We start from the raw sequence: 14,471 nt of genomic DNA, 5'->3' as shown, positions 1-14,471 counted from the left end.
ACCAGTCCTCTGCCCACGTGCCTGGCCCAGAATGTCCTTACTCTTCTTGTCTCTCCTTAGTTACCACCCTCCCCTCCCCCCAAAAAGAATAAGGTCAGGTAAAGCTACAAGCCACCTTGCAGGGTCCCAGGGTACCCTTCTCTAATGGGCAAAGACCATCCTTCCTTGAGGTGGGAGTGACCTCCAAGCCACCCAGTTCAGAGTCCGTTCAGTGACGGGGAGCTCACTCCCTGTCAAGTCAGGGACAGCCCTGATGTGGAAAGAGCTCATCCCTGATCCCACATCCTCCGCATTGGGGAACAGAACACGACATCCCCTTTTCCCCCATAGCACTTCTGTGAACGCGACGATTGTCAATTTGGGACACTGTCCTTCTCCCCACAACGTCTACCCAAGTCTGTCGATGCAATGATAAGCCCTCAGTGGCTTCTACACCTCGGTCTCATTTAGTCCTGAGCCTCAGGTTCCTCATCTGCATCGGGGAGGGGGGGGAATACGGACGGCCCCTCGCTCTTGATGTCCTGATGTCATTGTGCCTTGACGTTGCACTTCTGGGGACATGGCCTTGGGACCTGGTTCCCATGCTAGCCGTCAGTGAGAACCAAATCTCACCGCACCCAGGGCCACCCGCAGTGGCCACTCCCTTGGCTCAGGCCTTCACTGTGGTCACAACAGGTGCAGCCTCCGGGAGGCCCTTCTCTGCCAGGGGTGTGTCGGCCAGCTCTGACCGTCGGGTGAAGCATGATGTTTTTATTGGAACCAGCCTTCAACTGGCTTGGGGATTTCATTTCTCCCCGGGTGGGGCGGGGTGGGGGTGACTCATGCTCGGTGCCAGGCCCCACGCTGAGTGCTTCGTGTATGGCCTGGCTCTGTCACCCTCAGCTCAGCTGTGCAGAGCTGGCATTGCTCTTCCTGCTTTGCGGATGAGGATCCGAGGCCCAGAGAGGCTGGTCAGCTTGCCCAAAGTCACACAGCTAGGAGGGGTAGCCTGAGGATTTGAACTCTGGTCTCTTGGACTGCAAAGCAAATGTCCTTTAACTGCACCCTGGGGAGGCACTTCCAGGTCTTAAAAACTGCTGGAAGGGCTCCCTGGGGGGGCTGCGGAAGGGTGTCTGCTTTGTGTCTCTCTGGCATCATCACTCCCCTAGTCAACCCTGCAGCGACTCCCCATCACTCAGAATATGATCTCAGCTCCCTACTCTTTCTGGCTCAGTAGGCTCTGTGTGGTGCGGCCCAGGCCGGCCTCTCCCCTTCATCCCTCCCCTCTCACTCCCCCTGCTCCTGACAGGCCTCTGTGCCCGCTGCCCACATACCACTGGCTCATTCTGTGGGGCCTATGCACTGGTGACTGGCTCTTCCCTGCTGTTCGTGTTTCAGATTAAATGTCATGTCTTCAGAGGGGCCTCCCTGACCTCCCAACGGACGGCCGCTCCTCCCCCGTTCCCCCTCCTCCACTCGCTCCTCCTCCTCCTCCTCCAGGGAGCCACCGCCTCCCTGGATCTGTGCCAGTGCAGGGGCTGGTGCCCGGAGAAGCTAAGCCAGGGGGAAAGGAGGCCCGCCCTGTCCCCACCCTCGGTCCCGAGCCCACATGGCAGGCCGTGTGTGTGTCCCTTTGCTGAGGGACACCCCCAGGCCGAGCTGGGGTGGCTGTGGCATAACGCCACTGGGCTGTGGGGGCGTCCATGGAGTCCTAGTCTCTGGGACCTTCAGGGCTGAGCAGCTGCACTGGGGACGTGAAGATGGGGGTCGAAGAGAACTTTCCCTCCAGTGTTTGGTACCCTCCCCATACCCACCCTGGGAGGCTGCCCAGCCTTGGCCTGCGTGCCCCTCCGGCGATGGGGTGCTCACTGCCTCCCAGGAGAGCACAAGACAACCTGCCGACCGCGGCCCCGGGTGCTCCCCCTACCAGGAGACCCAGGAGGCCGCAGGGTCTCCCGGCAGGGCCCCTTCCTGGTCCGTGCCTGGGGCCTCGGCAGTGACACGGCACCCCTCTGCTCGCCTCTCTCTCAGTTTAAGTGCTGCGGCGGGGAAGACTACCGGGATTGGAGCAAAAACCAGTACCACGCCTGCGACGCCCCCGGACCCCTGGCCTGCGGGGTGCCTTACACCTGCTGCGTCAGAAACACGGTACCCGCTGCTCCTGGCCTCCCGGGCTGGCCAGGCACCTCTCGTCTTTCAGGAAGGCGGTAGGGGTGGGGCAGGAGGTGGTGGTCATTGCCACGGCTTCCCGAGTCCCCAGGGCCACTGACAGGGGTGCATCTGGGGGTGGGGGCGTGGAAGGCTGGTCTTTAAGAGCAGTGGTCGCGAACAGCTAGTGAACACTTCTCACATGTAGGCCCAACCTAGGCTCTCTTGGATTATTCAGCCCTTTCCCCAACCTTTATCATTCCCCAACCCTGGGGAATAGGAATTCAGCCCTATTCCCCAACCTTGGATTATTCAGCCCTTTCCCCACCTTGGGGTGGGTCCTGTTATTTTACCCACTGTACAGATGAAGAAATTGAGGCACCCAAACATCAGGGGCCTGCCTTCGTGGGAGGCTGTCCTGTGTAGTCGCCACTTATAAACGAAGGGCTTCTTCAATCCTGTGTTTGACTAACGTGTCCCCCAACTGCTCGGTTTCTGGATTGGAATGAGGTGGAGAGCTTTGCAATTACTCATGCCTGAACAGTCATGGAAAATGTCTTTTCGAACATCTCTACCATTCTGTGCCCACTGCTTGGATTCTGTAAACCAAGCAGCTGCCGGTGGGCGTGGGGGGGGGGGTGGGGGTGGGGCCTCACCCTTGAGTCAGGGAGTCAGTGCCAAGTGCATCGGCCCTAAAAAGAGCCTGGACCAGGAGAGAAGGTTTGTTTGGAAATTTTAGCTGCCGTTTTAGGGTAGCTTTCTGGGAAGGGGGAGCACTGGAGAAGAGCCCAGCATTTTCAGAGAAGCCTGTGTTTGTGTGTGTGTGTGTGGGGGGGGGGGGGGGGCGGTGATCCTGAACTTCGTCACATAGGGCAGTGGCACCTGAATGTCCGCGTCAAGCTCTGGAAGTCCTACGTGTGTTCATTCATTCAGCATATATTTGTTGAGGACCCGCTATGTGCCAGATGTGATTCGAGGTCCTGGGGGTCTGTAGACACATGGAGAACTCTGCCTGCACGGTACTGACGTTCTAGACCAACAAAGTATGTGCCAGATTGTACCCTCAAAGGTGGTAAATGCTAAGGAGAAAAATAAAGCAGGGGCGTGAAAGATTGTGATTTTAGATACTGAGAAGGTGGTTCTCATAACACCCTGAAGGAAGTGAAGGAGTAAGCCATGCATATCTGGAGGATGCACTTCCTGGCAGGGAAGTGCACATGCAAAGGCCCTGGGGTGGGAATTGCCCCGGTGCATTTGAGAAACAGCACAGAAACCACTGTGGCTGGAGCAGAGTGAGCGTGGGGGAGAACAGTAGCAGATCAAGTTGGGGAGGTCATGGGTGCCCTAAAGACCATGGTCAGGACTTTGGTTTTCCCTGGAGGGACAAGGGGTCAAATGGAGGGCTTGAGTGGCTAAGTGGCAGATCTGACTTCAGGTTTACTAGGATCATGCTGACTGCTGGGAGGGCAGAGGTGAACATGGGGAGTCTGATTAGGGGCAGTCCGTGTGTCACAGGTCAGGCTGTCCGGGAAGCAGGCTCTGCGTTGCTGGTTAGCGAGAGCAAGGTCTGCAGGACGAGTCAGCAAGCTGGGTATCCAGGAGAGCCAATGGTTTAGCTCCAGTCTGAGTCCAACAGCCTGAGAAGCAGGAGAGCTGACAGGGTAGTTCCTGTCCGAGGGCTGGAGGCTCAAGAGCCAGGAAGAGCCAGTGTCTCAGTTCAGGTGGGCAGTTCGTCGGGCAGGAAGAATTCTCGGTTACTTGAGGGAGGGCAGCCTTTTTGTTCTGTGCAGGCCTTCCACTGATCGGATGAGGCCCACCCACATTAGGGAGAGCAATCTGTCTTACTCCATGTACTGATTTAAATATTAATCTCACTGAAAAACACCCTCAGGGAAACACCCAGAATAATGTATGACTAAATACCTGGGCACCCCACCCCAGGCCCGGTCAAGTTGACACATAAAATTAACGACACGTAATAATCATCACAAGGGCTGACAGCTAAGGCTCCTGCCGATTGTGCTCCCAGTGTTTCGGGGGTTCCGGGAAGCATCCACCCCACCAGGTGGGAGAAGACAGAGGCTCAGAGTCAGGCGATGGTAGCAGAGGTGATAAAACCTGGTCAGCTTCTGGCTTTGCTTTGCACGTAATTGCACAAGATTTGCCGACAGTTCAGATATGGGAGGTGGGGGAAAGGGAGAAATAAGGAGGACTCCCGGATTTTGGCTTGAGCCACACGAAAGACGGGGCTACTGTTGCCTGAGAGGGGAGGACAGCAGTGAGGCAGGTTTGGGGGATCAGGGGTTCAGTGTGACAGGCGGAGCTTGGGAGCTGGGTGACATTCCAGCAGGGATGTCCAAGAGGCAGGTGGATATAGGCATCTGGAGTGTGGGGAAAAGTCCAGGCTGGGCATATCAACACGGACCCTGCAGAGAAGTGAAGTGTCAAGTCCGCATCTGGATGGGAACAGTGAGGTGGGGAGGTGACACTCACCCAGCTGGGCTATCTCTGGTCCTGTATTACAGAACCACTGGTGGGCTCACCTTGTGTCTCCCACGTGATTTTCCTCTCGCGATAGAAAAGAGGGTGTTTCCTTCCTTCCTAGAATCTGCGTGTGAACTCGTGTATGGATCTTTTTATTTTACCCTATTTCATTTAGCCACGGGTCTGAATGGACACACAGGAAATACATAGAAAAAAACTCAAACTGAAAATAATCAGAAACCAGAGCCTTATGCTTGGTGGTTGAGAGCTTCCTGGCAGCCAAAGGAAAAGGGGAGACGTGAACATAATATACATTGTTAGGTTCAATGGAGGAAAGCAAGCTGCTTCTTCAGGGAAAGTCACTTTCCCCCCTCCTAGCTCTCAGCATTAAAAGAAATGTCTTATACCAGGCTTCCTACAGGAGACTGGAAACAGCAACAGGGATCACTCAGGTAAAATTTGGTTATGCTGTGATGTCCCCAAGGCTTGGGTTGGCGTAGAGGGCACTCTGCCTCTACGTTAAATGGCCTCAGACTGCCGTGCCTGTTGAGCTCTTGGGCCCATGTTTATACATATCCACCCTCTCGGTTTTGGCTATCCTTCGGGGGCCTGTCCCCCAAGGCCTCTCTCCCCCATCTCCCTGGCCTCTCAGACCCCAGGTACCCCAGCTCATCAGCCCTGTGCCAGAGTGAGAGGCAGCACTTGGGAAGAACCCTTGTGAACTTTGCTGTGTTCATTTCTGGGCTGCTCAGAAGCCCCCTTCGTGACCTCCTCTCTGTGGCCCTGTGCCAGATGGAAAAGGCCACCAAGTACTGGTCTCGGGGCCTGCGAACCTTCAGCAGAGGCTCTGGAGAATACTGGTTCTGTGCTCAAACCTAGACAGGCTTTACCTTTGGAAAGAGCCATGGAAACCTGTTACTCCCCAACCCTCGGAGGGGGCTCTCCTGGCAGGGGAGGCGTGTCCAGAGGAGGGGTCTGGGCTGTGGGTGCAAAAGAGGCCTTGCCAGGTGCATGTCTGCTCCCTGAGGGCAGGGGCAATGCCTCCAGGGCTGGGAGCACTGTGCAAAGTGTTAATTGCTGTCTTCCATATACCATGCAGATGACCTACTTATTATGTTAATCTTGTTGCCTTCCATATACCATGCAGATGACCTACTTATTATGTTCATTGTGGGTCCCCCTTTCTAGAATATAAGTTCCATGAAGGCAAGGACTTTCCTTTGTTTTTCTACATTCCCGACACCTAGACCATTGATTGGTACATAATAGGTGCTCAGTTAATATTTGTTCAGTGGATGAATGAACAAGTAAGGTGTTTTCTACCATTTTCTATCATTCCCGTCATTCTATCATTCACCTGCTTCCCAGGCCTGACCCTCTCCATGGGGGTCGTGTTCACCCCCTGGAGGAGCCACAAATGCTGACCTGTGTTAAGTGGATGTTGGCCAGTTTGGGATCAGAGGGCACCTGGGGTACAGTCTAGACTGAGGGAGGTTATTTTGCCCACGAACCAGGTCCTGACATCTGAGATGAGGCCTGTGGTCCAACCTGCTCTTTTGGAAGGGGAGTTGACAGCCTTCCTTGCCTTCCAGGGGCTGGGATCGTGTCCAAAGTCACTCCAGCCAGCATCCCTTTCTTCTTCCACGTGGCTGGCCCTGGGATAAGCCGTTGACAGGTGTACCTCACTTTATGGTCAAAACAGCCCCGTGAGGTGGGTTTACTGATCACCATTGCTTCATCGAAGACGCCAAGGAATCTCATTCATTCATTCATTCATTCATTCAACAAATACTGATTGAGTGCCATCTAAGACGGGTCACAGAGCTCATAAGTAGCAGAGCAAGACCTGGACCAGGTAGCATGATGCCAGAGGCTGCCCAGGCCACTCTCCTGCTCTCACTGCTGCCACCTGCAGTGCCCTGAGCGACAGCAGCTCTCAGTTGGATGTCACAGGGTGGGGCCGGGGCATCTAGCTTTCTGCCACTTTGTAGAATGAGAAGGAGGCCGCACGGGGCATAGACAGTGCTGGAATGTGCCCCTGCCAGTCCTGACGCTGAGAAGGGGCTTGAGGGGGTCCAGGGACGACCCCAGCTTTCCCTGTCCTGAGAGCAACTCTTTTCCCGGAAGAACACCCGGGTGGTGCCTTGGCTGGTGGGTTGGCGGTCTGCAGGGGCAGGGAAGTGTGTGTTCAGCGGCCTCAGCCTTGTCCTCAGGTAAACCACAGCTGGCCAGGGTCCTGGCTGCCATCTGAGGTTTTGCCTCGTAAGAGTCCGCGGAGCAAGAACAGCCCAGCCCTCATCTCTGAGACCGAGTATGGCCATGTCGCAAAGCCGTGGCCCTGGGGCGGCAAGGGAGCCTGGGACAGCACGCTTTTCTCCGGGTTCCTGGGCTGCCCCTGGTGGAGGAGTCGTCCTCTTCCCCAAATGCCGCAGAACTAACCTTCCTGTCCCTCCTCCTGGGCATCTCTTGGCAGGCGCGGGGGGTTGGGGAGGCTAGGATGCAGACTTTAGCCAGATGGCCTGGGAGGGAATCTCAGCTCCATTCATACGGACTCTGTGCCTCCGTCCTTTCACCAGTAAAAGGGGAGAATGATAGCGTCTTGTACAGTAAGCATTATGTGTCAGCTAATACACATTTCTGTTTCAGACAGAAGTTGTCAACACCATGTGCGGCTACAGAACTATTGACAAGGAGGTAATGTCTTTGGAATCTCTTTCCTTGAGAAAGGTTGCTCTTCCTGTCCCCTCCTCGGGGTGACTGGAAGGGTTCCTGGGGGTGGGGCTCCTGGCTGTGAATAGGAGTCAGGTGCTGCCAGGATTTTCTGCCTGTGGCCAGATACAGAAGGACTCAGGGAGCCAAGAACCCCCCAGGCTGGGAGGGGCTGCCTGCCTGTGTTTACTGAGCACCTACTGTGGATTTTCGGTGTGAGGTCAGCGTGCCTTTGCCAGTGCCCCCCGCACGCCCGTGTGCCCAGCCGTGCTCAGCACCGGTCTGCCTTGCAACTCCGGGGACTAAGAGAGACACTGGGGTGGTGGTGGGAGGGAGCTAAAAATCATGATGGCTTGAGGTGCCTGTGAGGAGTGAGTTCCCTGGGCCAGCAGTGACAGCAGCCTTGGGAACTTGCCAGAAACACACATTCTTGGGGCAGAGCCCAGCAGGTGCTTCTGACACACATTTCAGCTGGAGAGCCATAGACTAGCAGAGGTTCTCAAGCCATCAGACCCGATGCCCAGGTATTATAAAATCATGTGGGAATGCCCTTGTTATTATCTCAAAATGAAATCCACAGATAATATAATCTACCGACACACCCAATTTCAGAACGAGGGATGGATCCGAGATAAAAGGAGAAATAGAACAACTTACAATCCTATAGCATACTTCACATGGAAATGCTCAGGCATTAGATACAACAGAAGACGCAAGAAAAAGCAGTCACGGGTTTGTACCACAGGGGCAGCTGACACCCCCGGCAGGGCGAGCGGGAACGTGTATACCACAGGCATTATTTTTCCAATATGGCGAACAATTCTTGATAAAATTCCAGACAAAATACCGTATGATCATTCTGTAATTTACATAGTAGTATTTATGCAAAGTTATATATAGCATACGTGTGTGTGTGTGTGTATGTATACTATGTATTTGTGCACAGTAAAACCACACAGAAAACACTGTGGTTTTTATAAGTACCTGAAGTTGGGCTTTTGGCTCAGATAATTATGGATGGGTTTCCAGCCGTCTAGATGCCCCTGGGGGACTTCTGAGAGGCAGGTAGACAGGGCCGTTGTTTGTGGGATAGGATCGCCCTTAGCTCCGTAGTCCCTCAGCCCCCAACCCCAGCTGCGTGACACCCGGAAGTGCCACCAGAATGTCCTCGGTGCTCTCTAAGGAACACTGCTGCCCACTGAGACCCACCGGTTAGAGCCACCTGCTTGTAGTGCATGTGAGAAACTGAGGCTCACCGAGGTGGAGGGACTTGCCTGGACGTCGAGTGAGCAGCAGAGTGGGGGCTGGGGCTCTGCCGGGTCAGGTGTCAGCCAGGCTCCTCCCTGTGCAGCGCCTCAGCGTGCAGGATGTCATCTACGTGCGAGGCTGCACCAACGCCGTGATCATCTGGTTCATGGACAACTACACCATCATGGCGGGCCTCCTGCTGGGCATCCTGCTCCCCCAGGTGGGCTGGTCCCCCCTCCACCCAGGGAGGGGAGCTGGAAGTAGGGTGGCGGGCAAGGTGTCGGTTCGGAGAAAGCATGGCTTGGTGGTGACAGAGAGCAGAAAAGGTACAACGGGGTGGGGTGAAGAACGCTCTTGTGCCATCAGTCTGGGCTCACCTGGAGGGCAGAAAGGGCTGGAAGGGAGGGCGAATGGCAGTAGCTCTGCTTATAAAGCTCTTCCAAGTGCTTCGGCGACACTGCCTTCTTCAGTTCTGTGAGGTAGATGCTGTTATCATGCCCACTTTACAGAGGAGGAAACTGAGGCTTGGCAAGGTTGAGTGACCTGCCCGAGGTCCCCTAGATAGTGAGCGGCATGGCCGGGGTGGAGACAGGGGTCCCAGAGCGGAGGGGCCTCTGCTGATGGGGCTCACGGAGGGTCTCTGGGATTTTCTGGGAGGGGGAGAGGAGGGCCCGGGTTGGGGGCTGCCAGAGAGGGCCATACAGATCCCCCGCATGCTCTCGCCCACCCTGCCCTTTCTCTTCAGTTCCTGGGGGTGCTGCTGACAGTCCTGTACATCACCCGGGTAGAGGACATCATCATGGAGCACTCTGTCACCGATGGGCTCTTGGGACCTGGTGCCAAGGCCAGCGTGGAGGCGGCAGGCACAGGATGCTGCATGTGCTACCCCAACTAGCACCCCAGCCTGGGGCAGCAGCTCCCGCAGGACTGTGCCGCGACAGCACCACTCAGGCCACGCCGCAGTGGCCGGACAGGACCGTGGGTCCTCTCCGCAGACTTGGCACTGTCCAAAGCCCCGGCTGTGTTTTGCTCTGATGGCCTGCTCGGACCTCCCACGGCCACTGCCTCTCTGGGGAGCGGAGCCCCTCCCCAGGCCCGGGATCCCGTGCCTGCCCGCACTCTTAGGCGCGGACAAGAGCGTCCCTTCTCCAGGCCTGGGCCACCGGGCAAGGGGGTGCCCAGCGCCCAGCTCAGGGCCCGTGGCATTTCTGGCAGTGCCTTGGCCTGTGGTGTTTATGCCCATTTGAAGGCGATTTCGTAGCAATTTGTACAGGAGGAGGGAGGAGAGCATGGGTGCCTGGTGGTGGAGAGGGCGTGTGGCCCCCAGGCGCCCCCAGTCCCACGGCCACACCCCGGAGGCCAGGCTGGGCCCATTTCTCAGCCTCCCAGGAACCTTGAGCCCTCCCTAAGGCTGCTGCTTTGCTGACCCTCTTTTTTACGTGATTTTTGTAACATTTTGTACACAGTTAACAGGAGTTTCTGACTAATCAAAGCTGGGTGTGTCCCCACACACCCCACTTTTGCCCCTCCAATCCAGTTTATTAATCAAACAATAAAAATTTGATTTTTTTTTTTTTTTTTTTTTTTTTGGTGTTTCATTTGTGCTGTTTGGATCAGGAGGGGGTCGGGAAGTCCTCAACTCGGGCTTAGAAGCCCCTCCCTGGTGCAAGGATTGACGCGGGGAAAGGGGGTGGGGTGGGGCGCGCGGGGAAGGGCAGGGCACTATGGGGCCAAGATCTGGGACAGTTGGGGACACTGCAGCTGGTGCATCAGCAGCTGGCTGGAGGCCGCCTGCTCCGGGTTTGGGACAGCCTCTCCCATTCTCTGGTGTTGCTTCTTAGGGAAATGGCTTTTCCCAGCTGTGTTTGTGGGCTGGCCCCGGAGCCTCCCGGACCTGCCCTTCCTGCTAGCGATTCATTCACATGCGGGAAACCTCGGAGGAGGCAGAGATGACAACCCCTGTTTTACACACTGGGAAACTGAGGCAAAGCCACCCATGGCAAGAGGCTCCTCCTCCGGAAAGCAGGGACAGATGGGAACTAGGAAAGCCAGGGGTCTGGGGAGGTGCTGTGCCCTCAAACCCACCCGCAGCTTTCGAACCTGGGCCGCTCTCCCTCCAACAGTAATCAGCGAGTCGTTCCCGCCCCCGGGTCGGGAGGAACAATGCTCGATGCCCAGCAAAGCTTGGTGCCGATCGCCCCCTGCTGGAGATGGCAGGACCTGCACGGATCAGCCCGCCCAGGCCTCCCTGCCCCAAGACGTGGGTTCCAGGTTTCCTGTGCGGTTCTTAGTAGCCAGAGCGGTAGATATAAACAGCAAGAGCCCCAGACCTGAAGAACTCGGTCTAAGTGTGTTAGGGAACTTCCCACCACACCCAGAAGTGAAGCGGTCGGATGTTTGGTCGGCCATGTACACGGGCCTGAGTTCCGATGGGTGTAGAAAAGGGCAGGAGAGGGGTGTGTAAAAGGATAGAATGACGCAACAATAGCAAACGCGTCAGCAAACGCGTCAGCAAGCGTGCCCTGTGTCAGGAGCCCGTCTAGACCTTGGGCAGCTACTAGCTCCTTTAAGTCTTGCAACTGTGTTGTCTCCATTTTATTGATGGAGAGACTGGGGCATGTCAAGTAACTTGCCCAAAGCACAGGGCTGGTAAGTGACCAAGCCGTGATGTGAGGCCAGGTACAATCTCCCCCGCGGTGTGGACGCATGCATGGTCCTGGGTGTGCAAAGCACGGATGGCCGATACTGCAGCTGTCCCCAAGGGGTGGTCACAGCAGCTGTTGCTGGAACCTCCACCCGGTCCCCATCTTGACCTACGCATGCAAGGCCAGGTCACCCCCTGTATCTGGCTGGTGGCCTCCTGGCTCTGGCTATTCTCTGAGGATTCTCTCTGTGCTGAGTGGGAGGCAGCTGTCTTTGGGGCAACAAGATAGCAGAGGCATTGAGCGAGTTTGGGACTCCCCTGAGTGTGTCTATCCAAAGTCATAGTACCCTGTAACCTGAAAACCTCTGGTCACCTTGTCTTCCTTCTCTCTGCCACCACGCGCAGGCGCAAAGACGCCCCTCTACGTGACACTGCTGCTTACGGGGACCGGGGGCGGGGTGGGTGGCCACAGAGGGCTGAGCTCCAGCTGGCACTTCACTCTTCTTTTCCTTCCAAACCGCAGCCACTCACCTCTCTAGAAAGCAAAACGGGACACAAGGAGGGGACTTTTTCAGTCCTGAGGTTGGGATGCTTCTGCTCGTGCCCTCTTTTGGTGCTCAAAGCGACAACATCCTCTCGACCCCTCATCTCACAAGAATGGAAGCATGACCTTCAAGACTAATCCTGTTGCCTCACCATGGCTCATACAGAAAATGACCATGTTATTGCAGCCCGCAATAGCTGCGGAGATGGGAGAGGTGTGTAGGCTTTAATGTTGGGCTTTTTTGTTGTTGTTCTATAATTCCAAGAGAAACAAAACAATCATGTGTCCCAGAAGACTGACTTGGAATACAAATTCCAAATACGATATTCGCCAAACTTATTTTTTAACAGTTTATTGAGGTGTACTTGAGGTAAAATAAACCACATGTTTTTTAAGTTTATTTGTTTATTTTGAGAGGGAGAGGAAGGGGCAGAGAGAGAGAGAGAGGGGGAGAGAGAGTCCCAAGCAGGCTCCATGCTGTCAGGGCAGAGCCCGACATGGGGCTCGTTTCATGAGCTGTGAGGTCAGGACCTGGGTGGAAATCAAGAGTCAGACGCTTAACAGACTGAGCCACCCGGGGTGGGGGTGGGGGGCTCACACCTATTTAAAGCGACAAACATCACTAAGGAAACCATCACCACAATCAGGATAATGAACATTTCCATCATGCTAAGAAAAAATTTCCTCTTGCCCCTTGGGAATCCCTCCTTAATGTTTTTTTAAAATGTATTTTTAAGAGAGAGAGAGAGACAGAGACAGAGACAGAGTGTGAACAGGGGAGGGGCAGAGAGAGAGACAGAGACACAGAATCTGAAGCAGACTCCAGGCTCTGAGCCATCAGCACAGAGCCCAACGCGGGGCTCAGACCCATGAACCGCGAGATCATGACCTGAGCTGAAGTCAGCCGCTTAACCCACTGAGCCACCCAGGCGCCCTGCCTTGGGAATCCCTTCTTTACCAGCCTCCCCACCACACCCCTGCTCCATCTCCAGGCAACCGTGAATCTGCTGTCCATTTCTATACATGACTTTGTATTTTCTAACATTTTATACCTGTGGGTTTATACAGCATGTACTCTTCTTTTTGTTGGGCTGCTTTCATTCAACATGATTAATTTGAGGTTTGCTCATTTTGTAGCATGTATCAGTAGCATGTTCCTTTTTACTGCTCAGCGATATTCCTCTGAATGGATATACCATGGCTTACTTATCCATTCACCTACTGATGGGCGCTCGTCTTACTTCCAGGTTTCTGTTGTTGTTATTACAAACAAAGCCGCTATGAACATTCATGTACATGCCTTCATATGGACACACACTTGCATTTCTCCTGGGCAAATACTCGGGGGTGGAAAGCTGTAAGTGTATGTTCAGCTTTATAAGAAACTGCCAGTGTATTTTCCCAAGTGGTTGCATGATTCTACACCTCCACCAGCCATGTAGGGTCCCCCACGTTCTTCCATGTCCTTGCCAGGATTTGGTGTGGGTGTGTGGTGATACCTCATCGTGGTTTTACTTTGCACTTCCTCAATAATTAACCACGTTGGATACCTTTTCACGGCTGTGTTCACCACGCACTAATTTCTGTGAAGTATCTGTTCAAATCTTTCTCAAAAAATTGTCTTGCTCATTTTCTTACTGAGGCTTGAGAATTCTTCCCATAGTCTAGATATAAGTCCTTTATCACATATCGGATTTCCAAGTCTTTTCTCCCCATCTATGGCTTGTCTTTCCATTCCCTCACCAGTGTTTTTCACAAAGCAGAAGATTTTAACTCGAAATCCGGTTTATCACTTTTTTTCTTTTGTGCATTGTGTTTTTGGTATCCCATTTAAGAAACCCTTGGGCTGCAAGGTTTTCTCTTTTATTTTCTTTTTGAAGCTTTATAATGATGTAAGGCTTTTCCATTTAGGGCAATGGCCCATTTTGAGTTAATTTTTTTTTTGTATGGTGTGAGGTAGGGATCGAAATTCGGTTATTTTGTAAATGAATATCCAGTTGCACTTGCATCATTTGTTGAGACAGCTCTTTCTCCACCAACTTGCCTTTGCGCCTTTGCTGAAAATCAGTTCACATACGTGTGAGTTTATTCTGGATTTTCTATTCTGTTTCATTCAATGTTGAACAGAAAGTGTGAGAATAGATGCCTTTGGCTTACTTCTTTTTTTAAAAAAAATTTAACATTTATTTATTATTGAGAGAAAGAGAGAGACAGAGCATGAGCAGGGGAGGGGCAGACAGAGAGAGGGAGACACAGATTCCAAAGTAGGCTCCAGACTCTGGGCTGTCAGCACAGAGCCCGATGTGGGGCTCGAACTCACAAACCGCAAGATCATGACCTGAGCTGAAGTTGGATGCCTAACTGACTGAGCCACCCAGGCACCTTGTCCTTAGCTTACTTCTGATCTCGTGTGGAAAGCATTCAGTCTTTCATCCTTAAATATAATGTTAGATGTGCGTTTTTCATTGATGTCCTTTATCAGTTTGAGGCAGTTCTGTTGTGTTTCTACTTAACTGAGAATTTTTATCAAGAATGGATGTTGGGTTTTGTTAAATGCTTTCTCGACATCTTTTAAAATTTCTAAACATGGCTAATTACATTGATTGATTTTCAAGTGTTAAGTCAACCTCACGTTCCTCAAATAAGCTCCACTCATTTTGTTTTTATTTTTGAGAGAGAGAGAGCATGCGTGTAGCAGGGGAGAGGAGCAGAGGG

The 14,471-nt window shown here is 53.7% G+C and overlaps 1 protein-coding gene across 1 annotated transcript in view; it reads left to right on the top strand.

Annotated features, from left to right (window-relative positions):
- The window catches only part of TSPAN15 (tetraspanin 15), a 49,776-nt gene extending 39,631 nt beyond the window's left edge, over positions 1–10,145 (top strand). Inside the window, exons 5-8 of the mRNA XM_060642550.3 lie at positions 2,011–2,127; positions 7,258–7,305; positions 8,672–8,788; positions 9,314–10,145. Coding sequence (XP_060498533.1) covers positions 2,011–2,127; positions 7,258–7,305; positions 8,672–8,788; positions 9,314–9,463 — 432 coding nt within the window. The 3' untranslated portion in view covers positions 9,464–10,145. The remainder of the gene's footprint in view (positions 1–2,010; positions 2,128–7,257; positions 7,306–8,671; positions 8,789–9,313) is intronic.
- The last annotated feature ends 4,326 nt before the right edge of the window (positions 10,146–14,471 follow it).

Source organism: Panthera onca, chromosome D2, assembly GCF_046562875.1.
Source record: "Panthera onca isolate mPanOnc1 chromosome D2, mPanOnc1 haplotype 2, whole genome shotgun sequence".
NCBI classification, from domain to species: domain Eukaryota; kingdom Metazoa; phylum Chordata; class Mammalia; order Carnivora; family Felidae; genus Panthera; species Panthera onca.
Note: the sequence above shows the minus strand (reverse complement) of the source record. Positions and strands in the feature narration are given on the sequence as shown.